This window comes from Micrasema longulum, unplaced genomic scaffold (assembly GCF_059751315.1).
Source record: "Micrasema longulum isolate JH-2025_06_02 unplaced genomic scaffold, ASM5975131v1 h1tg000097l, whole genome shotgun sequence".
NCBI lineage: Eukaryota > Metazoa > Arthropoda > Insecta > Trichoptera > Brachycentridae > Micrasema > Micrasema longulum.
The window spans coordinates 2,566,284-2,590,405 of record NW_028277303.1 but is presented as its reverse complement, the minus strand read 5'-3'; the positions used below and the strand labels follow the sequence as shown (position 1 = coordinate 2,590,405).

The window sequence follows — 24,122 nt, the reverse complement described above, 5'->3', positions numbered from 1 at the left end:
ATTTTAATAAATTAGAAAGCATAAAAATATTATTTTTTAGAATTCACTATTAAATTATTATACAAACCTTTTTAACATTGCACAGTTACCTTTAATTCAAAATATTTTTAATATTTTAATCCAAAACTGATTGAAATGAATGGAGCCAATGTAAATTACACCCTTTCTAGATTGATGGTATTACCCCCACATTCTCCACAATGGAAGCAGTATTGCTACGTCATTATGGAGTAATGTTTTTTAATAGACAAAAGCTATGCTTTTTTAAATATAATGACGTTGGCGTGGTGACGGAAAAATTATGATATCCACATACATTATTAATACATACCTACAATAAACAAATTGTTTTTTAGCACATAATTTTTTTCTAAATTAATATGAATGTATGCAATTTTTTTTCTTCTCGATCCCTACATAATGGAAAAAGGTGAAAAATCTTATCTTATTTTTATTCAGAAGTTTTTCTGTATAGAAAAGTAGAAATCTATAAATGTTTAATCTTAATATATTGATTGATGTTATCATACAATACGAAAATTTTATCGTACATAAAAATGTTGTTTGTAAATAAAAATAAATAAAAAAATTCCGCTGGGTTTTATTTTTGGATGTGAAATATTGATTTTAACGGTGGTTCTGCAATGCCATAAGTAATTGTTCTTGGACTGGCACCTGAAGCAATCGTAAGACTTTTTTAAAAAAAAAGGATTAACCCGCTAAGCCTCTATTTAGGGCAGTGTTTCCCATGGTGGGGCGTACGCCCCACCGGTGGGGCATAACAAAATTTACTAAAAATACTTAAAATAGAATGATACCCGTTTCAATTTCAATAATTATCTAAAAACACAGAAACTTTGCAGGATGTAGGAATAGTGGCATGGAGTTGCGAAGAACATAACACAAAATATCCTAATATTACTTTGCATGACAGAAAATGATTATTACCCTTTCCCTCGTCTTATTTGGTGGTATGTGCTTTTAGCGCCACAAGCGATTTACTCATGAAAAATGAAATAGATTGGAAATAACTAAGAGGTATAAAGGGGACCTAGGACTAAAAATTAACTAAGTTAGATCCGGACATTAAATTTATTTGTAACAAGCATAACTGAATTTAATAATGAATTAGGCGTCGAGATATGTGGGTGTTGGAACTATATTTCAATTGTCACTTGTGTTTTATTATTGTTTTAATTTTTATTTTATTCTACTTAATTACTTTTCAATTTGTTTTGTAATAATTTCAGTTACAATATATGTGTTAGAACAGGTTTTATTTCATTTCATTAGGGATTCATATGTTTACAAGCATATTACAATATGATTTGAAAATTTACCCGCTGTTTATTTAAAAAAGATGTCAGTGGGGCATCTGATTTTTGAAAAGACTACGGTGGGGCATGGCATAAAGAAGGCTGGGAAACACTGATTTAGAGGCTTGTCAGCAGGTGGGAAAGAAGGGATATGGAAGGCGGTGATGAATAAGATACCACAACACCCAGACCAATTGAGAAAAAAATCATTCTTGAATTTCTTTCTTGCAACTGGCGGGAATCGAACCCGCGACGTCAGTTTCACAGTTATCATCTTAACTACATATATATGAAAACGATGCGCCACGTGTCATTATTTTTATTATGTTTCTGATTTCATGTAATATTTGTTGTAATATGTTTGTTTGAAATTGTTCACCCCAACTCAACACAGGACTCTGGTCTCATGGAGTTGGACCAATCTAGCTCCTACCTTTTATTTACATTTTACCACAATTCGAGACAGGATACTGGAATCTCGACTGCCCGTGTGCTCCGTGGCTATAAGACATGTCGAGATATTTATATTTCACGTACAGGGCCGTTGAGGTGATTTTCACAAAAATGACGCTTTAATAAATTTTAAAAAATTAAAATAAAACACCCCGCCTCCAATTTGGTGTGGGATAAAAATAAAATAATTATACAGCTGTAATCTAAAGTTTAATAAATAAACAATATTTACAATGCTAGGAGATTCATAATAATATTATTATTTAACATAAATTTAGAGTTATTCTTAAAAGTATAATAAAATAAAACATATTTTAAAATGCGTTTTTATGTACTTTGGTAATGGTTACATCCTTATAGGTTAAATAAATATATTGGTATGAGCCTTGTGGTTTTTTTTTATGTAAATTAAATCTTACAAAGGCTGGTATTTATAACTAACATTTAATTATTAAACTGCTAATTTAGTTGGTCGGTCCCAATCTGTCTTAAAAACTCAAGAAAACCAGTGAAATTATATTGCAAAATGATGTAGCAACATTTTTAATATAAAAAAGTGTATGTAACATTTTTAATATAAAAAAAAAGTGCATACTTCTTATCAGCAGAAAAATTGGAAACGGAGAAACAATAATTTATGAAGAAAAGTGATTTGATATCATAAAATACAATCTGAATTGTTAATTACTGATTTTCATGGTCTTAATAAACATATTTTTTATTTTTATAAAACTTTATGTTAGCAATAGTATATATCATATTTTTCTTACTTAACCTTACTTAAATTAGTGCTGGTTTATTTTACTCAAAATAAAAAAAAGGTTGGATCTTATAGTCACCATTGACTCCAAAACTAATTTTATAATAATTTTGTTATGTCCTTAAAAACTAACAATCAGAGTGTTATGAAAATGATTTTAAATGAAGCTTACAATTTCGATTAACTGTAAATTTAATTTAAAGAATTTATAAATTATTATACTACGGAAATTTAAAAAAATTTGGTTGGGACAGATTGATAGTAAAACTGAGGAAAACGGTAAAGTAAGGAAATGAAAAATGTATGGAAAAAAATAGGAATAACATAACTATAGTGTACATATACATCCAGAAAAGTTGTAAAAACGGTATAATTGGAGATTGTTAATATTTTTTTGACTATTTTCAATGATTTCACTAAAAATATTTTTATATTTTGTATTTTTTTTAAACAATATAATTGTAATCTGTTTTTTATTTAATTTAAAAAGAGCATGCTAAAATTATTTTATGTGTAAATAAAAAATAACGGAAATAAAATTTTGAATACAATGCAACGGACAATATTTTTTCCCCTAAATGTTGAGAAATTTTATTTTTCGGTATCAATTTTTTTCGACCGCATCACTAAAAACAACTGTCATATGACAACTTTCGCCGCTTTTATTATAACTTTTCAAACCATCTTTTTTATAACTTAAAATATTTCTATCGTTATGTTAAACATCGTAATTTATTAATATTAAAACTTTATTGTTCCTAAACGTTTGTCAACTGTGTATCATGATTTGTACGAGTCAATATGATGTTTTTATTCAAATGAAAACTTAAACTAACCCTAAAGGAAAACACTTAAACCAAAAGGTAAATTACATTGCACCTGCTTTGAATTTAGGTTAGGACAATAATTTATCCTTTATTAGTTGTTTACCTGTTTTTATTCTTTATTCGCGTGGCACACGCGGTGGCGCGCGGACCTCGGTACCATAATTACGACGTAATTTTGGCTTTTTTGACACATCAAATAAATTTCGAAATTTTTTAAACATAAAACCGGTGACGAAAAATGTAAAAAAAAGTTCATTGGGGGGAATATTTGTATGATAATGTATGGAGAAAAATGGGTCCTGAACATGTCAGTGTAAAAAGCGCTAAATGTAAAATTGAGAAATGTAAAAACGAGGTTTTACTGTAATTACATAAGTCAAATTTTTTAAATTGAAATTCCAAACATTATTAATAATATAAGTTAATTCACAACAAAATAACAATAATGAATGTCGTCACTATATGTATATATTTATAGATCTTGTAAGTGGGAAAGACTGCACTTATGTCAATTTGTGAATTAATTGTGGATTTTTTATTGCAATCTGAAAATAAAAATGACTTGATAATATAAATGAACTATAAAAAATACTGACCACTGAAAAATAAATCACACCCAAATTGAAAAAAAAAAATTAATCAAAATGGAACTGTTAATTTAGTGTGTCGTATGAAACACCACAGAGGATAATGAAAACCAAAAAGCTGTATTTTATAAAAATAAAAAAAAACAACATAAATATCTATGTATGTCTTATTAAATTTAATTATTACATATAATTTGCCACGTTATATTTTATATGGTATATTTTGAAAACTCTAATACATAGTAACTATTATGATTAAATGGATAACATGTCATGGACTGACATTTATATTTTATCTCTTATAATATGTAGTCTCTTAACTTATATTAGAGAATGTTATAATCAATATGACGTGTTTAATAACTATGTATCATGTTAATCATTTAACTTTCACATTAATATTTTTTTGACTCGAACAATTTTGTCAAAAAAATAGTTAATTTTCCTAAAAACAGTTTTTTATTTACGTATATTTTAATAATTATTATTACAATACATTAAAATATGTTGGATTTAAATCCATAGATTAATTTCATTCATCACTTCAATCCAATTTTATGAAAATTATAAATATATAGGGTAATAGTTTCAGTAATGGAAGCTAAATAACACAAAGGCTAAATACAGTATCTTTTGTGATGAATTTTCTGATGAATCTGTAAAGGGCATAAAATTATATTTTTTATAGTGAATAGAATTTGGTCATAGAAATAATCATTAAAAAAATATTTCAAACAAAGTGTCATAAATAAACTAACTGTATGCAAAAACAACTACAAAATGTATAGTTTATAAGAAAGATATTCATTAGAGAGCAACAGATACAATTAGAGTTAAAATATGGAAGAAAATGTTTTTAAAAACTGACAGTTTACTGAAAACCATAAAAAATATGTATTAGCATTATTTTGAACATTTACTGTCATTTTCAATTCGATAAGTACACAAAGATAATATAAAGTATCAAGCATTACAACCCTGAAGTAAAATGTTATTGCACACATAATAATTCTATTTGGAAATGATAAAAAGGAATACAACCTAAAATTTATGCTAAAGGTAAGCATGTATGGAATGCATATTTGGGAAGACAAAATGGGAACAAATGTCATCAAAGAGAAACCATTATGTAAAATATATTCATTTTTTATGGATACCAACACATCTCCAAGAAACAAATGTTTTGAAGTTAAATGTGTTTTACACGGTCAGGTCAATATAGTAATTAATAGGTTTTCCTGAAAAAATGACTCATGTGGTTTAAAACAGACAACATCGGCAACCATTTTTTTATTTTTAGTCTCTAAAGAATATTATCTAAGTAACATGTTTGGCCCACTCCACTCTACAACCTTAAGCAGAAAACGGAGGACAAACTGCAAGTCGGAGAATATTTTCGATTGAGAAAGATTTAATTAATTTTAAATTAAAATTTAAAAGGAATACATAACAAAGATAGAAAATTAAACCGTGACTTCCGAGCTGTGCCTCCCCAAGTGGGTCAAGGTTATTGCTACTATACCCATGACATATTTGGATTCACTAAAAATGAATGCCAAAAGTATATTGAAAGGATAATAGATACATAATACAGATACATGGAAAATCACGGTGTAACGTAGTAACATAAAAAAATCCTTCGAAAATGCTTAAATAATGAAAATACTTTCTTGATTTTGTAGTAAAAAGTCGGTGAAGCTGTTAATAGGAGCAATGGCCTGCAAGGACATTTGCCCACTTACAGGCCAGATTAGATTTGGACCAAACACCACCGCCAAGTTACTGCTAGTCATTTTATTGAGATCGCTTCTATCCATGACCTGAAAAATTAAAACTGGCTTAAGACTTTTCACTATACCCGGTATAATACATATTTTACAATCTTTTTTTAAGCATGCCTCTAGGTCCCGGTGGTAAGCGCCTTTGCTTTTGCTTTAAGGTCCCCGTGTAATTTCATAAAAATGTGTTTTTACACTATTATAATTCATAGTTATTGAAGTGTTAGACAATTTGTCTTACCTTCAAATAACAAATGATAAATGTATGCTGAGATCCGTGTGCTAATGGGGCATGCACCATGAGGTACATGATCTGTGATTATTTAAGTTTGGTATTATTTTATTAACCCATTGGACACCTGCGAGTCGCCGTATACTTGCCCCATATGTTGGCAACTCACATACGAGTAGCAGGTTTCTCCCACAATAACTAAATGAAAACATACTAGAAGATGGTGAAACTTACACCTAAAAAATCTCTAAATTTTAAACTACTGACATCTGTCTAAAACAAAGTTTTTATCTTATCAGAAAAAGCTTTAAAGATGAGCCCTAATTAAGAATTCCTACTATGAACTGCCAGCTGTTATGCTGTCTGATGAATCTGCAAGTCATCTAGAGTTTCAGGGCAGCACTTCATGAGTAGTAGCCCAAAACAATATTATTTTTAAAACAAAATTATGTAATATGAAAATAAAATGGCAAATCTTGTTTTTTCCTATTTATGTTTATTATTAAGTAAACTAAAACTTTAATTATGATTAAGATCTGTGGGGGGGGGGGGAGGCTGCCAGATCTTAATCACCTTAAATATATTTGGCAGTAAAGCCAATCCCAGGACCTAAATTTTGTTAAACTACTTGTAAGTTGTATGCCAGTTATTTCAACCCTTGCTTTTTACTTTTTTGCATTACTTATGACTGGACCCATCATCATCATTCCATATCCACTCCCTAGTTGGAGCATATGGTGTTCACAAAGAGCCTACATGCACCTCTATCGGCTGCCAGCTCCTGTGTGTCCTCCCAAGTCAGGTTCGCGTACCGTAGTTCTGTTGGAAACTGATGCCTTGTAAAGTAGGCAAGCGTGGTTAAGGCTCACAGTTTATGGCCCAGCTAACCGTATCGCCTCTCCTTGATGACAGTTGTCAACGAAGTTTGCTGCATCCATTCTCTTATTACTTTATTCCTCGCAAAGTCAAACTACCGCACACCCAAAATTATTTTGAGGCATCTATTCTCAAAACTCAGCATTTTGCTGTTTTGGGCCCTAGTGAGGTGCCACGATTTGCATCCGTACAGGAGAATAGGCGTTATTCAGGCGTTATATAGGCAGCATTTGGGTTTCACTGAGCGAAAACACTGCTATACATAAATACACAGAAAAAAAATTGTCGATCTGAAAATCAATGCCTTATTTTAATCTTGCTGATTTAGAACTAGAATATTTTTGAAAATGTACATGAATTCCGATCATATTCAAATTACCTTCCATAAAAATTGCATGATATACTTCAGCAGTTTGTAGTTGTCAATGTGCAGTTTTTCCAAAATTAATATTTTTACTTTCCTTGGTCTATCTTCCTTGGACCATGCTGGAAAAAAAATTAAGATAATGCATAAATTATCAATGGCAAAAAGATTAAAGATTTTCACCAAATTAACAGTAAAGCTATAATCGAATCTTATACATTTTTAATATCAAAAACATTTTTCACTGTCTCAAATAAACTTTAAAAAATAGTGCTATGAAAATTCATCTAACAATAACGATAATTTACATATAATCTTATACATTAACTCATTTAATAATAATATCACTCATATTTTACCTAACAACATTCGACCAGCAATTTATGCATTTTAGCTTTGTAAATTTTGATCTAATTGTAAAGGATTATAAATTGAATCATTTATAAATGAACTTGTTTAAATTGCCCAAATTTCTATATACGAGGTGTGTTCAGAAAATAACAGGAATTAAAATTTTTTGAATTTTTCATTTTATTTATTTGTCTATATTAATGTTGTCGCCTTCAAAATACTCCCCATCAGATATTATGCACTTGTGCCAGCGCTTCTTACAATCCTCGAAAAACAGACCTGTAGCAATTTTTTCCGCTCCAGCAAAGGTATTTGAAATTATAATATGTAGAATCGTCGCTTCCCGACCAGAGCCATTTATCATTGATGAACAACATGAGTTCAGGAAAGGCCGCTCGGTTGAGACAAACTTAATGGTTTTCACGAACTAGGTCACGGAAGCTCTGGATGCAGGACATCAGGTAGACTGTTCATATAATGACTTTGCCTAGGCCTTTGATACTGTCGACCGTGATGTCTTATTAAATAAGCTGTATAAGATCGGTTTCTCGGATGGGTTGTTAAAATTAATGGCGAGCTACCGCCAAGATATAAACCAATACATCTACTACGATCTATTCGCGTCTGAGTGTTTCCATACTTTCTCGGGTGTCCCGTAAGGCTCTCTAACCTGGGTCCATTGTTGTTCTCAATTTCCATTAATAATATTAAAAAAGTTATTTTAAACTCGCGTTTTCTGTTGTTTGCGGATGACTTAAAATTATTTTTAGAAGTGACAACTTCTGACGATTTTCGTTTACTCCAAGCGGATATATCTAATATATCTGAATGGGGAAGGCGAATCAAACTGAGGTTAAATGTTTCCAACTGTTCGGTCACATCTTTTACTAGGGCCAAAAAAACTCATCTTTTGCTACAAAATGAATGACCAGAATCTAATACGAACATCAAATGTTAAGGATCTGGGCGTTAGATTTGTGAGCACCCTGACATGACACCCGAATCAGTGGTAAATCATTGAAGATATTAGAATTCGTTCTGCGTACTGCCAGGATTTTTAAAAATATCCGCGTACTGAGAACTATATACAACTCCTTGGTACAAAGTAGACTCGAGAGTGGCTCGATGATTTGAGGGCCACATGAACTGAAGTACTCTCTTATGATAAGAAAATCCAAAAAAGTTTCTGAGATACCCCTACATGAGTGAGTACGGGTATTGTTCTTGGCTCTACCCGACCAAGTTTCTCCAAGGTATGCTTGGCTACAACAGTTTGGAGACTAGAAGGAATGTTTTTTTGACTACATATTTTTATCGATTGTTCGCAGTATGGTCGATAGTCCTGAGATTATGATGAGCATTGGTTTGTATGTTCCTGATAATTACCTAAGACAGTGTCAGCATAGATTGTTTCATATTCCGATATTCAGGACCAACCTACCGATTACTACACATTAAAAAAATATAACGCCAGAGGTTACACACATTTTATTATTCAACACGAAATAATAAGATAGTACCTAAGCTTAGAAATAATGTATTGAAATACAAATCATTTAGGTTGAAAATAAGAGCAAATGAAAAATAATCACAATGAACAAAATGACAATATAAATACGAAAACCCTAATACATAAAAATTATTTTTATACGTTTACTCACTAATTTTTTCACAATCGAAACAATTAATTGTTTTTTTTCTTTTTTATGCGCTGTACATTTCAGTTTTTGACACATTTGACGAATGACTGTGGTCCTTTTTTTCGTATTGTACGGGAAAAATCTGCAATTCCTTGATGACGCTCTGGGGCCAAAGGGAACTTGTCGACTTGTCGATGCGCCCTCTTCCAGATCGCTAAGAGCGCTTGCTGGTGATAGTTTTTCATAGAAGTCAAGAACCGTTTGAAGGGGGTCTTGCTGATGTTTATGAAATTTTACAGCACTGCTTTTTCTCTTTATAATATTGGACTTAGCTAATTCCAAACTGAGCTCACGTAAAAAAAAAATTCTGCTACTTCTGTTATTTTGTTTCCATTCCGTATTATTTTATATCCATAGCAAATATGGATTCAGTGCTGCTATAATAATAATAATAATTATAGATAACTTATAAAGCGCCATTTTCGTAATATAATACCTCAAGGGCGCTTTACAAAGTGATTATATAAAGATATAAATTTAATTTTAACTTTTTAATTTAAGAAAAATAATGTACTTTGTCATGCTAAGAATTTATTCAAATGATTTAGAGAACAAGTGGGTTTTAAGTTTCTTCCGAAACATCACTTCACTCTCACAGTTTCGGACTTCTGCTGGGAGAGCATTCTATGCCGTAGGGCCTGCGACCGCAAATGTCTAGCATTTCCATGAATAAATGAAACGGCCATCTGCTTGTCGCCCTGACACAGAATATTCAGTCGTCATTTTGTCTGATGTGTCAACGCCACCTTTTGTTTTGTTATAATGTAAAATTATTTGTGGTTTTTTTGTTTCTGTCTGGCTTATTTCGCTATCAAGAAATTGTGTAGATAAAAGAAGAACTGCCTTGTTATGCTGAGGAACATACGACACGAGAGTTCTATCAGATGTAAAACCAAAATGGCTACTATGCAACGGCCTTTCTTTGGATGGAAAAAACTGCTTTGGAATTTCCTTCTTGTTTTTTTTTATTGTGCCAGTTAGGGTTAGTTTTTTCCAAAAGATTGTCGGCCACTAATACAGATGTGAAGAAATTGTCTGTGGTTACTCCTATGTTTGTGCCGTATTGAGGCTCTGTTAGCTCCGTTATGGCGCGATTCCCCTGATTAATTTTTCGTTTGTTATTTATCTTCCCACTATATACTTGCATATTACATATATATGCTGTTTTGGCATTTGCAGCAATCCATATTTTAATACCACATCTTGCTGGTTTTGATTTCATGTATACTCGAAATGGACAATTGCCTCTGAATGCCGCCAAACGTTCGTCTACTGTTATGTCAACCGACAGGGAGTAATTTGCTTTACAAGCGTCTACCAATTTTGTGAAAACTGACTTAACTGCCTCTAACTTGTCTAAAGACATGTCAAGCCTCTCTTGTCTCGTCTCCCTGTTATTGAAACTAATATTACGGTAAACAGATATAAATCTATTTCGTGACCTGGCTGCCGTGAAAAATGGCTGGCTAAATGGTCCTTCACTTGTCCACAACTTGTTCAAGCTTAGTTTCTGAGTGCGATTTCTTCCAGAAGCAAGCATTATGGCAATGAAAGCATATAATTCCTCTTTGGATAATAGCTCGTTTCTAAATCCAGCTTTACGTCCCAACTGATGATTTGTTTCTTCACAAATCTCTTTCACCATATCTTTGTTTATGAATATAACAAACATTTCACCAATTGTTTTTGTGCATGTACTGCCATTTATTAGACCGGATCTCTCAGTCACAATATTGCATATACGACGACTTGTGGATGGTGGTGGTAAAGAATTCCATTCAAAACCATGTCTTGATACAAATAATTATCTTTCATCTTCTGGAGCATTTACGCTAGTTTCTTCTAAATTTTCATCGCTGTATTCTGATTCAGAGTCAGTTTCTTCTAAATGTTCAACAAAACCTTTGATATCTGTCATGTCATCGTTCGTTTCAAATTCGATGTCACTGTCATATTCTCATACGTTATTTGTTCGGCCATTATTTTTTTCTAAAATTATATGAACTAAAAAAATAAGGATAGATAAAAGTAAAACGAAAGTATAAATTAATGTTTCGAAACGGGTTGTGCCCAGTAAGGTGTTCATACAGAAGAAATAGAACTTTGTGTGTATTTTTTTTTAAAAGGAATAACCCGCTAAGCCTCTATTTTGAGCTTGTATATAAATAAACATAAAAAAAACAATAACCTAATAGTTATTATTTATCGAATCAAGATTATAATTTAGTTACATACCCCTGAACACGAGCGCCACTTAATTTTCATAGGAAAGAACACAACTAATTGTCTTACTCTCGCTCGTCAATATGTGGTACTGAGAGTGAGACGTAAAGAGTGTGTGCGATGGGCGTATATTCTTTACTCTTTTCTTCATACGCAACAATGCGAAACATTGGTATACTGTGAGTATGCTTTTAATGATATTTGTAATTTATCCCCGATTTCTGATAAAATGATTTTTTCGTGCCTAATAAGTACTTATTATTTAATAACAAATTATTTCAGTCGATACGTAAATGTGTAATGGAGGAATACTGAAAATCTAAACCCAGTGTTTATTATATTTATAGAGATATTATAATTATCAGACGCCATGTGTACTAGCTACACATTACCGGGAGGGAGGGTTAAAGGATAAAACTCGGGAGTCCACTTTTGGCCGTTATGAAGTTAAAAATGCAGAAATCATCGAAATGAAGTTAACACTGAAGTTCACTTTTGAAAAAATGCTTTTATAAGTTGAAATAAAAATCCGAGGTGCACTTTGTTTTAGTGCAGTTTTAGTACATGAGTGGTCTCAGATACAATATTGTACTATTATCAAAATAAGAATTATTTTACATTGAAAGTTCTTTATAGATTGAAATCACATTATTTGGTTTAAAAGTTACCGTTATGTACCAGTTATGTTTTGGAAAATGCACTATCACGAAATCTTGTTTCCTGAACATTTTGTTCAATGTGACTCTCGTGGTTTATCTTTTAAGGTAAAGATATTAAAAAATTTTCATTATAAAAAAATGTCTAAAAATAAACCAAATCACACTCAATAAAAACACACTAAATAAATATGCATGAAATTTCAATTAAAGGTACTGACAGTAAAATCTTACTTTGAAATTGAATTATTTCATCATAAATATCAAATGGCAAAATAGGTTCTTCCAAATCTCTCAAAAATGATTTGAGCAACACAGCCGGAATGTGTGGATTGTTCTGGAAGTCTATATCTCCTCCAGAGTCGCATATACTCTGATATTCCTTGATCAGAGTGACATTTGCGGATCTTCTGAATATTCCCTCGGTTTCCAGAGCTAAGGAAAAAATGTATATTCTGAATTATCATTGCTTAAAAACTTACAGGAGAACTGAAATAAATTGCTGGATGAATGACGCCGCAAAAATTTAGAAATCAAAGTATAATCAGGGGAATATGAAAATATACATATTATTTCATGAGATCACAGGGATTGGAAAACTACATAAAAAGAGGAAGGCATTTCAAATTTTAAGAACAAAAAAGAATCGCATTGAACTAAACGCACATAATCATCGCATGACAAATTATTATTAGAGCAAGATACAATGAATACACCATTAATAGGTACTGAATATAAAAGCATACCATCAGGTTTGGACAGATACTCCACACACTGCCTCACTATGGGCGGAATAGAATCTACCGTGTTTGGATTATTCTCTATAATAAACTGTAAGGACACTCCAAACTGTTGCGTCGGAGGTCTATTGGGTTGTGCAGACTGTTCACCGAGTTGACTATCATCTCCCTTACTACCCGCGTTGCCTTTCCCACTTGTTCCGGATGATCCCGAATTTTTTTTGTTTTTATTTAAAAGTTCTACATCGTGACTGCAACATAAAGCGACAATTAGAATAAAATCAGAATTCTAGGAATCAGTAGAGAGAAAAAAGTTTGGAACTTACTCTATGACCGGTTGAGGAATGCCTATTTTCTCCAAATCGAGATGTTCTCCAAGCTCATGGAGATAATTAACATACATCATTTTCTTCCCAAACTTGGCGCTGATAGCTGGCCTGAGCATTTGCCACACTATCCGTATAAAGTTAGTCGGGTGGACTAAATACAGCGCCTTTAAATTCTTCTTATACTTTCTGTCAAACGCCTTGTATGCCTTCCACAGCCAAGAAACAGTGGGCTTGTTTTTGCTGGTTAACCCGTGATGGAAGTAAACAACACTGTAGTCCAACTCCACATACTTGTCAAGTGTGAACATAAAATATCTGAAACAAAAATTTGTGAAAGTTATTACTGTGAATAAAAATAAATAAAATACATGAATCTAATTATAATGTCACTTAATATTTTGGTGTCAACTTTGCAAAAATTCATTTTTATTGGGTAAAAAACATTATAATTTTCATGGAAATGAATTTTTTCACTACTTCATAGTATCGGAAAAAACAGTACCTACCATCAAATACACCTGTTTATACTTGTGTTTATATCTATACACTTAACGATGAGAGGTACTGTTCGTCCCGAAACTATATATTATTATTAAATGAAAGGTAGGCAGCCGTCACCTGATATGCCCCTATCTTATCTTTCTGGTATGCTTATTTTACTTCCTATATACAGCGCCGAGCAAGCAAATAAGGACGCACACTATTTCCAATCCTTTCAACAATGTCTGGATAATATACAGATTCATTTTTTTAAGAAATTTAACCCATAAGCACAAATCAGATAGTTAAACCTCTAAATTTAGAATGATGGTTGCCAACCTCCGGTGGGAGCGGCAAAAGAAGAAGAAGATACTTCTAAACTTCAAATTATTTTATTCAATATCCAGAGCTGTATAACTAAAAAATATAAAGGGTACTTATATGCATAGTGGAGTAGATGATTTTGTACTTTTTATATAAGCATCCCTATTTGTGTACCCAACATTGTATGTTCAATTTGTTTTTAAATATATTAACAGATACGTAGTAGAGAAAAAAATACATTTCTGCAAAAGGAATAAGCGTTATTTTTAGAATGCTATATGCGTGTGAAGATGCAAACCTCTTATAAATCTTATGTTCTCGTGTTTATGTTTACTCATATTCCACTTTGTACCGTTATTCCATCGCAAATCTTTTAAACAAAGAATATTTAAAACTCATTTAAGCTCTTTTTTCTCCAAAAATAAAAAAATAATAAAGGACTTTTAATTAACTATACTCAGTTTAGTGTACCCAAATTATTTTGAACTAAAATAATTTGTAGAACATAAACTGTGTACGTGTATAAGTTTGAAACAGTAGGAGAATGACACAAATTGATACACTATTTGTAAATAAAGGTTTAACATATGTTTTCTGGATTTGGAATGAAAATATTACATTTTATCTACTTTTGGTAAGAAATTTTGATAAATTGAAAAAGAAGAGAAACAGCTTTAATCTATTTCTGTTTTTTTGCTAATTTCTGTTTTTTTGCTAGAAATTCATAGGATTATTATGTAAATGTCTTAAACGAAACATACTTAAGTAACTTGTCCTGAGGAACTTCTTGGCTGCTTGGCAACCTGCAGGCCGAAACAACAATTATCCTTCTTCCTACGGCATCATCACCCACCACTTCTATTAGTCCTTTTCCATGAAGATCGGCAAATGTATCACCATCAGCGATTCCCAGACCATCATTCAAGCCAAAGAGGCCAGTTTCCAATGTTGATTCCCCTTCACAACAAACCTAGAATGTTACTTATATCATTAGTCAAAAGCTACAAAATGCACGTCTAGATGTATTGATAATTTATATATTTAAAGTGTAGAAATACTGCTAGAATCTTAAAGAAACAGGATGCAATCACATTTCGTGTGTAATTAGCAAATGAATGTGTATGTAACAAATGCATTACTTAAAAATTAAATTATTTTTCCATCTATCAGATTGTCAAAGAAACAAAATAAACATTTCGTTAGTGTTGCCAGGGTAGTAAATTTTTTTACCCTACTTTGCTCATCTAATGAGAGAACTAATGAAAATTGGATCTCGGATTAAACAACTCTATCATGGACTTTTGACCGACATTATCTTTAAAACATCAAATATTATTTAACATGATATAAAAGTATCAGCTTTATGTAAAATAAAATTCGTTCCATTTTTTAAGTTCAAATTCCTTAAATCAATTACTCTTATTAAATGACCCTTTACTTATCTACTCTGTTGTGTCAATCAATATTTCCGCAATATTGTTTTTGTATAATAATTAAATGTTTTTGAGCAAAGAAAATATTAGTATTTATTAGAAGCCATTTTATTATTTATTTATTTTATTTATCAACGTCCAAAGTGCTTTTACATATTTAGAGGTTATAAACAATTCACAAATATAAAAATACAATTTAAAATGAAAAAAACGAATGAAAATACAGTAGAACTTTAATTATCAGAACTCTGACTATCCGAATCACTGATTATCAGAATTGAATTCCCGAGTGTGTCCACATGCAACTTAACTGATTACACAAACAGCTTGCTTTGACTGAGATGTTCAGCGAGCAATGACTATTATTTACAATCCCTCTTTTCTCAATACAATGAAGTGCATATTATGTACTTCTGGATTACCTTCTTTCAGCACAAAGATGCTAAGGCTACCAGATAACAGAGAGCTCTTTTGGGCAGTTTTTCTCGTTTGGCAACGAACAACTTTTCTGTGTATGTGGGCACCGCCAAGGAGACGTATGTCCTCAGATACAGTGTGCGGTATGTGGTGGGCAGGCTACATTACGGTATGTACATTCTGTACTAATGTACAGCACTTTTAACTACGCTTAACATGTAAAAGTGTTGCCTTTTCATTTGATTAATTAAAAGCTCTTTTCTTTAAAAATACTTTTTTCTCCTATTTTCAACATACATACAGTAATTAATTAAAATAGACCCTTTTTGGAAAAAATCCACTATCCAAATTTTTTATTATCCTAATGCGGTCTAGTACTAGCCTAGAACTATAAACTCAATTATTATTCAAAAAATATTAAGAATAATTGGCTTTTGAAGTTTGATAAAGTTATAGCATTATTCACAAACAGTCCAACAAACGCGTTGAAATTAATATTAATATTTTTAACTAAAAATGATTGATTGTGTATGTATGGCCTGTTTCACACGTATCACGCCAATCCACTTGGTCCGGTAAAATTAGTGTTGGTGGATACTTATTTATTTTTTTCTTTTTTGGTTTCATTTATTTAGTTTCTACTCGCCGGTGAAAATTTCGTTAAAAGAAATCGAGTTGAGATTAGTCGGCCTCGTGGTGTACTGTTTCGTGTGTCTTTCTGCTTATTGATAAATTAAATAACTTTAAAACATATTATTAATGAATTCACCCTATGTTATTTCATGGTGCCATGTTGAACAATCGACTAAATTGGTGGATAGGAATTTGACCTCTATCCTTTAAATAAATAGACTTATTTTCTGTTGAGTACAGCTCGTCCACCACATACAGCAGACCGCATCTGAGGACTTAAGTTTCCTAGGCGGTGTCAGCATATAATTAAAAATTGCTTGTTGCCGATTGAGAAAAGTTGCCGGAAAGAGCTCTCTGTACTATGATAGCCTTGGTAATCCAGAAGTACAAAATATATACTTCATTAGGTTGAGGAAAAGAGGGAAGTGAATTTTTTACTGAAAGTGTCAAAAGCCGAAATGATTACAAAACTTTTTAAAAGCTTTGAAATTCTTTTTGAAGCCACCAGATCTGTATGACTGACAGGACCTATAACAAGGTCACGGATAATAACGAGAAGCTCCATTTGGTATCCATAGAGAGGGGGAAAGGGACAAGACCATAGGATATGTTCAGAATATTGATTAGAATATCTGTGGCAGCACGAAGGGGAATCAATATTACAAACAGATCATTTTTCATTAAATTTACAATGACGTGACAAAAACTGGGTAGTCCAGTGATCACAGATAAGCCAAATAGTACATATTGCATTTACTTATTACACCCATAGGACATTTATTTGATATTTTTTCATAAATAACCATTTACAAGAAGTATATGTATTTAAACCATTTCTTAAAAATATTTTATAGTTAAATCTGAATGGTTATGGTTATCTATGTAGTTCATTTTGTAAAATAAAAAGTCAAATTAATATTTCACAAAATATTCAAACAAGAGAAATCAAGGTTATACGTGAAATTTGTGTAAAACTGCACCAAAATATCTGTATCTGATTATGCTTTTAAAAGAAAAAATGTGTAGTCTTTCTGGCTTTGCCAGCTAGTAAAATATAAATAAACAGTTAAAAGTAAACATAAAAAACACATGTTAACATTGTTGCAATTACGCTGATCATAATTTTAAGAAATTAGGAATTCAAATTCACATGGCTATTGGATACTATTTATTGATTTTACAATAACTGTACAGCGCCATATCACATTTATTTTTTATTTATTTATTAACATGTTATGTCTTATCTGTCAGTATGTGCTTTTTTATGTTGTTTTAAAATGTGTCTCCAATATAATTTATTGAGTAGTAAGGTTAGTCACTGTAGTATTTAAGTATAGTATTTTTAACTGTCCTGCATTTTTAATGTGATGGTATTGGTGTTCTCTTGCTATATATGTGCATGTCATATTCAAAAATGTGGGTTTTTTAATTTTAATACATACCTGCCGGTATACTTGGGGAGCTCTAGCAAGTTCTTCCTCGAAATTCTCTTCTATTGTTCCATCACTTACTGGACTCTCCACATAATCTGCGAGTGGCTCAATCAATGTGGCTAGAAAGAAAAGAAAAAAAAAAAATATATATATATAATGTACTGTCACAAGAACAATGAGTTTTTTCACAAACAATATATATTAATGATCGTTTACGTTTAATAGATTCAAGGTGAATTTTTAGTAAGATAATTTGTGCCATAATTCTGTAGCATTTAGGTGAAGAGGTTGTACTTCTAATCTGCTGGTTGTCACTATTAGCTGATTGTGCAGGGGAGCCATTTAATGTTTCTTACTGATTTCATTTATTAACATACAATTTGGGTGATGTCTTGTGAAGCAGTACAAGTCATATTGTGTTTCTTTTGATAATTGCTTTTTCCATGTTTCACTTTTGAATTATACGACATTTACTAATCGTATTATTGAAATGAATATTTTTACCTAACTTGTATCTCTTCACCCACGGGGACCCGTCACAATAGACCTTCACAGGTCGCAGTGACGTCAGGAGCTTGCATAGCACTAACCCCCACCTCTAAGAATAAGAATCTCTTCACCAAACCTTCCTTATAGAGTGGAACTGCATATTTAAGTCATTTTCTCAATGTTGGTGACATGCATCTCTTTACATAAATGCCACAGAATTTTACAGGTTATATATAATAAAATTATCCGTGACAGAAACTAGTAGAAAGCATAAATTTTTATTTTTATTTTACAGAATGCATATTTCCGCTGAAAATACAAATGATATTGTACTTCAAAGAAAAGTAGTGCAAAATCTAATGTCACAGATGCTCATATTTATTTGTTATTGTTTTTTTTTTAACTAAAGATATGTTAGATATAACATTATTATATTTTGAATAAATTAATAGAATGAAAATATTTCAGATGTAACCAAAAATTTTGTTTAAATGAACAAATAAAATAATTTTGCAATGGCCAAATAAAATAATTTTGCAATGGCCAAATAAAATAATTTATGGTGTATTTAGTTAAAACTTAAATGTGGAAATACACCCATAACAATAAGTGCAAACAGGCTGTTAAAATCTCATTAGCTTAATTAGCCATATGTCATTAAGAAACCATTAGGTTAAGTAAAAATAATGAATCATTGGTTTTTGCTTAAATATAAATGTAATATTAATGGCAGGATGCATAAACAATAAATGAAGTAATTAAAATCCTGGAAAACCCTTAGTCCATTACAACTTAGTACTATTGAAATACATGATAATGTTCCATTAGGGAAAGAAAATATTCAATATTTTAAATGTGCATTATAAATATCTACAATCAGCATTAGTAACAGATGTAATCAATAAATAATTATTTTTTTATCGATAATAAAAAAAAAATGCAAAATATCTTTATTCAAAATAAAAAAAGATATACAAAACAAGTTTTTTTTAATCAGGTGCTCAGACATAAGTATTAATATATAATACGATAGATTACAGCCACATATCTACTAACTATATAATACGAAATAAAAAAACCTTAAATTAATATTTGAAGCACTAACTTTGTGGTTTAAAAAAAAAGTGTTTTCCTTGACAATGGAAGTCATGTTCTGAAACTGATAGACGAGTTAAATTTATTTGCAAATTTATTTTGTGATTTTACAGACACTGAAAGTATCAAACTATTGTTAGAAAAACTGTGATTTTTTTTTTTAAACGCATTGTTTCTTTATCACACTGCTACAATTGTAAAAGTGAACCTAATATCAAAAGTTTTAGTGTAATCTTTCAATATAAGAATGTTTGACATAAATAAATATATTAATTTGTTTTAACAAAACGTAAACTTGACCATATGCTGAAACAGTTGTTCCAGTTTATGGAGATGTTGAATGTGAGACACTTTTACCTAAATAAGTACTGACACACTTCTAGTCGAACAACTTATTGTTCTCTTCTTAAAGAGGTCTTAGAAAAATATTCACATGAGATATTCCCAGCATATTGATTATGTAATACCCAAAACCTACATGACTCGTATCCCCAAAATGTAAATAATTCAAATTTGAATTCAATAATTATGGTTTATTAAGTTTAATTTCTTACAAGACAAAATATGCTTTTGAGAAGAACATAAGACAATTTGATAATTGAGCAGAAGATGAGAAGTATCCTTAGATTTTTGGATGGATAGTTTTTATTATTTTATGCACAATATATTGATGTAACATTTATAGACACAAATCTCAACTCCATGAAACCAAAGTCATGTGTTGAGTTGAGACGAATATATGCATAACACTTTGACAATATACATATCACCATATATATTGTACAAAAATTAAAAAATACATGGCATATCAAGGAGTTTCTCCTATGGATGGAGACTGAAAAATGCATTTTTTAAATTTAAATATATGTAAAAACTTTTTAGTTAGTTAACAATAAAAAAACTAAATATCGACGGTTGAAAGGCAGAATTTACTAAGTGACATGTAGGATCTTTACAGAAGAACCAATTAGTTTTTTTTTAATTAATAAAAAAATTCCATATGCATCTGATATATTAGTGTGATTCCAATATAATTTAATTAAAATTTTAAATTTGAGATTTTTATGAATTAAACAACAATTAATTGATTGGGTCATCTGTAAAGTGGGCTATGTATATATGTCGCAATATGTATATATGGGTTCGAATGTTATTGGAAAATAGACAGTTAATTGATTAATATGACACTATTCCACTTCTCTAGATTGATTAGGAGAGAAGCTATTATAATTATTAGAGGCGAATTATTAACATTTTTTTATTATTAACGGATTGACCCTTTTCATCCATTTGTTCTCCACATTTCTAATTTGTTTTTGTCGTTGTTCTAAAGAGTACAAATTCATATTTCAATGAGGAACTTCAGCCCTACGGGAAATTGGATACAAAAAATGTTTTCTTACGCGGGGTAAAAATTAGAGCATTAAATTGTACCACAAAGTTTCTTGAAAATGTACAGAAAAAATAATAAAAAATACTTTGATAAAAACGCACTACTTTAAATGACGTCACTGGTTCATGTGAATCAACCTATGATCTGAGAGCTATGTAAGATTTCCGGTCTGCTTGTCGCTTCTGGACCAATAGGAAGAACTGAATGAGAATAAGCGGAAATGAACCTCTGACGTTACACGCGGAGTTATTTCAGAAATACAAAACTTTTAAAAATCGTAGCACCGATAATACGATATATAAAAATTAAAAAAAAAAAAATTGACTTAGTTTAACAGTCTATTAACAAATAAAAAATTCAAAAAAAAACACTGAACTTCCTCATTATATATAACATAATGTTGACAGTCTGTACTCTCACATTTTATATTATTTATTACAGTAATTTCTGATCGCCCGGTGACAAACTGTTAGCATATAGTTAATAAGTATATTGTTTTTAAATACGAGTCATACTTAAATCTATAAATTTGGAATAACCAGTGACCGGTTTCATCGCTTTTGCGACATCTTCAAGACTGGTATCTTTATTATAATTGCATTTTCTTGATGTATTTTTATGTTTATTTTTTAATGGATTTTTTTTTTACTAATTTATTTCACCAAGCTATTTTTGATGATAAACAAATACTTAATTTCCAAAAGTAACAAATATTTTTGTGCTACCTACCTTATTATTATTGTGAATTTCCTAGAAACATGATATTGTTTCATTTTATTAGACATATTCATACTATAAAAGAAGAACTTGTTTTTCAGCATTGTGTTATTGTTTTGATTTTGCGGATATTGAATGAATGAAACAATGATGTTTTTAATTCCATTCGTAGGTAATGTATAAGTATGTAGTTTTGTAAAAATAAAGGAGTCTGTTATTACGGATAGGTAATATAATAAATCTCAAATAGAATCTAAGTGTTGGAAGTTGTCATACTAATTTAAATTGTTAATTAACAGGAGTTTATGAGTGTGGATGTGGGCGACTTTTTAGTACTTACCCAAATTTCCAGACGTGTTTAGAAGTTCCGAGTCATCAAACTCAAGGAATGGTTCGTGATCATGATTATCAGAAAGACTCGGGAACGGATCGTCGCCTTCGGGATTCCATCCTCGAACAACTTTAATTATAAAAATAAAAAGTATTTAGGTAATGCATGTTATTCAAAGAAAAAAACGCAAGGAAATCGTTTAATAACAAATTTTCAATAATAATAATAATCAATATGTAATGTATAAACCTTCTTTAGGAGCCGTATCCATAGTGGATCTGTTGGCAAGTCGGTTGAAATGTAACGATCTACCAAATGTCACAGCTTAATCTACATACTTGAAAATACTAAGATTATGAATATTATTTAAAGAAACAACTTTTGAATGCTTTATTTAACAATATTAATAAATAAATACACAAATAGTGCACAAATGTTTGATTAAGGCGTATATTTTCACCGAAAGAAACCCACAACACCCAATCGAAAAACTGACACTCAGCAAGCAGTAGACAATTTTCCAATTTAGAATTTAATCCATCGAAAGAACATCATAGCATAGACAGTCGATATTTTTTTCGTAATTTATTTTAACATACACGTAGAAAGTCGGTATTGCCACGTTAGGTATTCGGGTATAAAAATAAAAAAAGTTCAAACAGAGTGAAAAACAAGTTTAGTTCATGTCTTCGGTTGAGTGAAAGCTCAAATTTGAATGTTTGCTATTGCTCAAAGAAACACAGGAAGTGGACATAATATCAAGAAATTGACTGAAAATGCATTTCATGACAACCACCAAACCACTGCAAACTGAACAAATAATTACCAACTCGAATTTCTGACAGAGATTATGTAGTGATTTGTAAAAAAAGAATTTGAATTCATGAACAATAAGATTGAGAATGTAATAGTACTAACACAAAAAATACGAACTATTTCAGAATACAGATATTTGATATAAAACATGTATTTGTCTTTTTCAATAATAAAATAAAATATTTCAATTAAAGAAGACAAATATTGTTTCCACAACTCTGTAAAAATTAAGTCATTGCCTATATTTTCAAAAATATTTTTATACACAAAATATATCTTAAATAACAACTATTAGTGTGGTGGTAAAAAAATTCTAGGACAGATTACGCACGATAAAATAAATACAGAATAGGCACTTCCAATTTACCGTGAAAACTTTTCAAGCTTCTCTTGAAAATCAAAGATGTCGTTATTCAATTGCACCCCCACCCATTTTTTTGGTTCTGATTTCGATTCCCCCTCCCCTTCCCGTTAATGAAATAAATAACTTCGCCACATGTCTCAGTCTCAGTGATAATTCAACGGACCGAAGATACACACAGTGCTAATTTTGATTTGTACAAATACAGTTAAAATTTTGTGAGAAAACTTTACTATTTACTGGACTAAATGATAGAAATATCACAAAACTTATATATCTTACGTAAGTACATCTTTATTATTAGTTTTAAGTTTACTGATAACTTTAAAATAATATTTTAAACAGGTCGTTGATAAGAAAAAATATTTTAGTATTTTAAAGAATTGTCCATCAATAATTAGGTTTATTGTTAAATAAAAAACCGGTGATTTAAGTGTGACTAAAACTACAAAGAACTCGAAATTGTTTTGACACTGGCTAAACGTTTGTAGACTTTTATATTCCCTTCTCGTGGATGACGTTAATTTATATTGAAATATAATATTTGAAATACTTAACTGGTGTCACCTAAATCTCGCATTGCATTGATCCTAATAATGTGAGGTTTTTTGTCAGATTTAAGTAGGCCTTTGTTTTCTAAATGTGTTTTAACTAGAAAATAAAGCTCACGAAATTGATTAACTCACAGGTTTTGAATTCACAGTACTTAACTATGCTGTAATTAGAAATTTATTGTGAAACCAATTTTTGGAAATATCGTTTTTTACAATTTTTATAATACACGCCTAAATATTTTTTTATTAAGATTTAGGTTTGTCATATTACTTGTTTCATGTACCGATTTTTTTCCGATTTAATATTGACCGCACGTCCAGCTTTTTGTAATTAATCGAATCCCCCCACAATCGTAAAATAGTTTAGAGAGTGATTATCTAGAAATAAAAATGTTGCTAAGAAATCATTTCCGTATACAATTAATTTACAGCAATATGTGATCAAAACGAAAAA

At 30.7% G+C, this 24,122-nt stretch overlaps 1 protein-coding gene across 1 annotated transcript; it reads right to left on the bottom strand.

Moving 5' to 3' along the window:
• Nucleotides 1-1,968: 1,968 nt before the first annotated feature.
• Nucleotides 1,969-22,548, bottom strand: LOC148284709 (rho GTPase-activating protein 1-like). Its single transcript, XM_088236648.1, has 9 exons — nt 22,187-22,548; nt 21,947-22,066; nt 17,922-18,031; nt 14,758-14,966; nt 13,190-13,507; nt 12,870-13,114; nt 12,358-12,558; nt 7,209-7,315; nt 1,969-5,763 (listed from the first exon to the last, which is right to left on the bottom strand). Exons 1-9 carry the CDS (start codon nt 22,206-22,208, stop codon nt 5,593-5,595), a joined length of 1,503 nt encoding a protein of 500 aa, XP_088092774.1. The 5' UTR covers nt 22,209-22,548; the 3' UTR covers nt 1,969-5,592.
• Between the last annotated feature and the right edge of the window lie 1,574 nt (nt 22,549-24,122).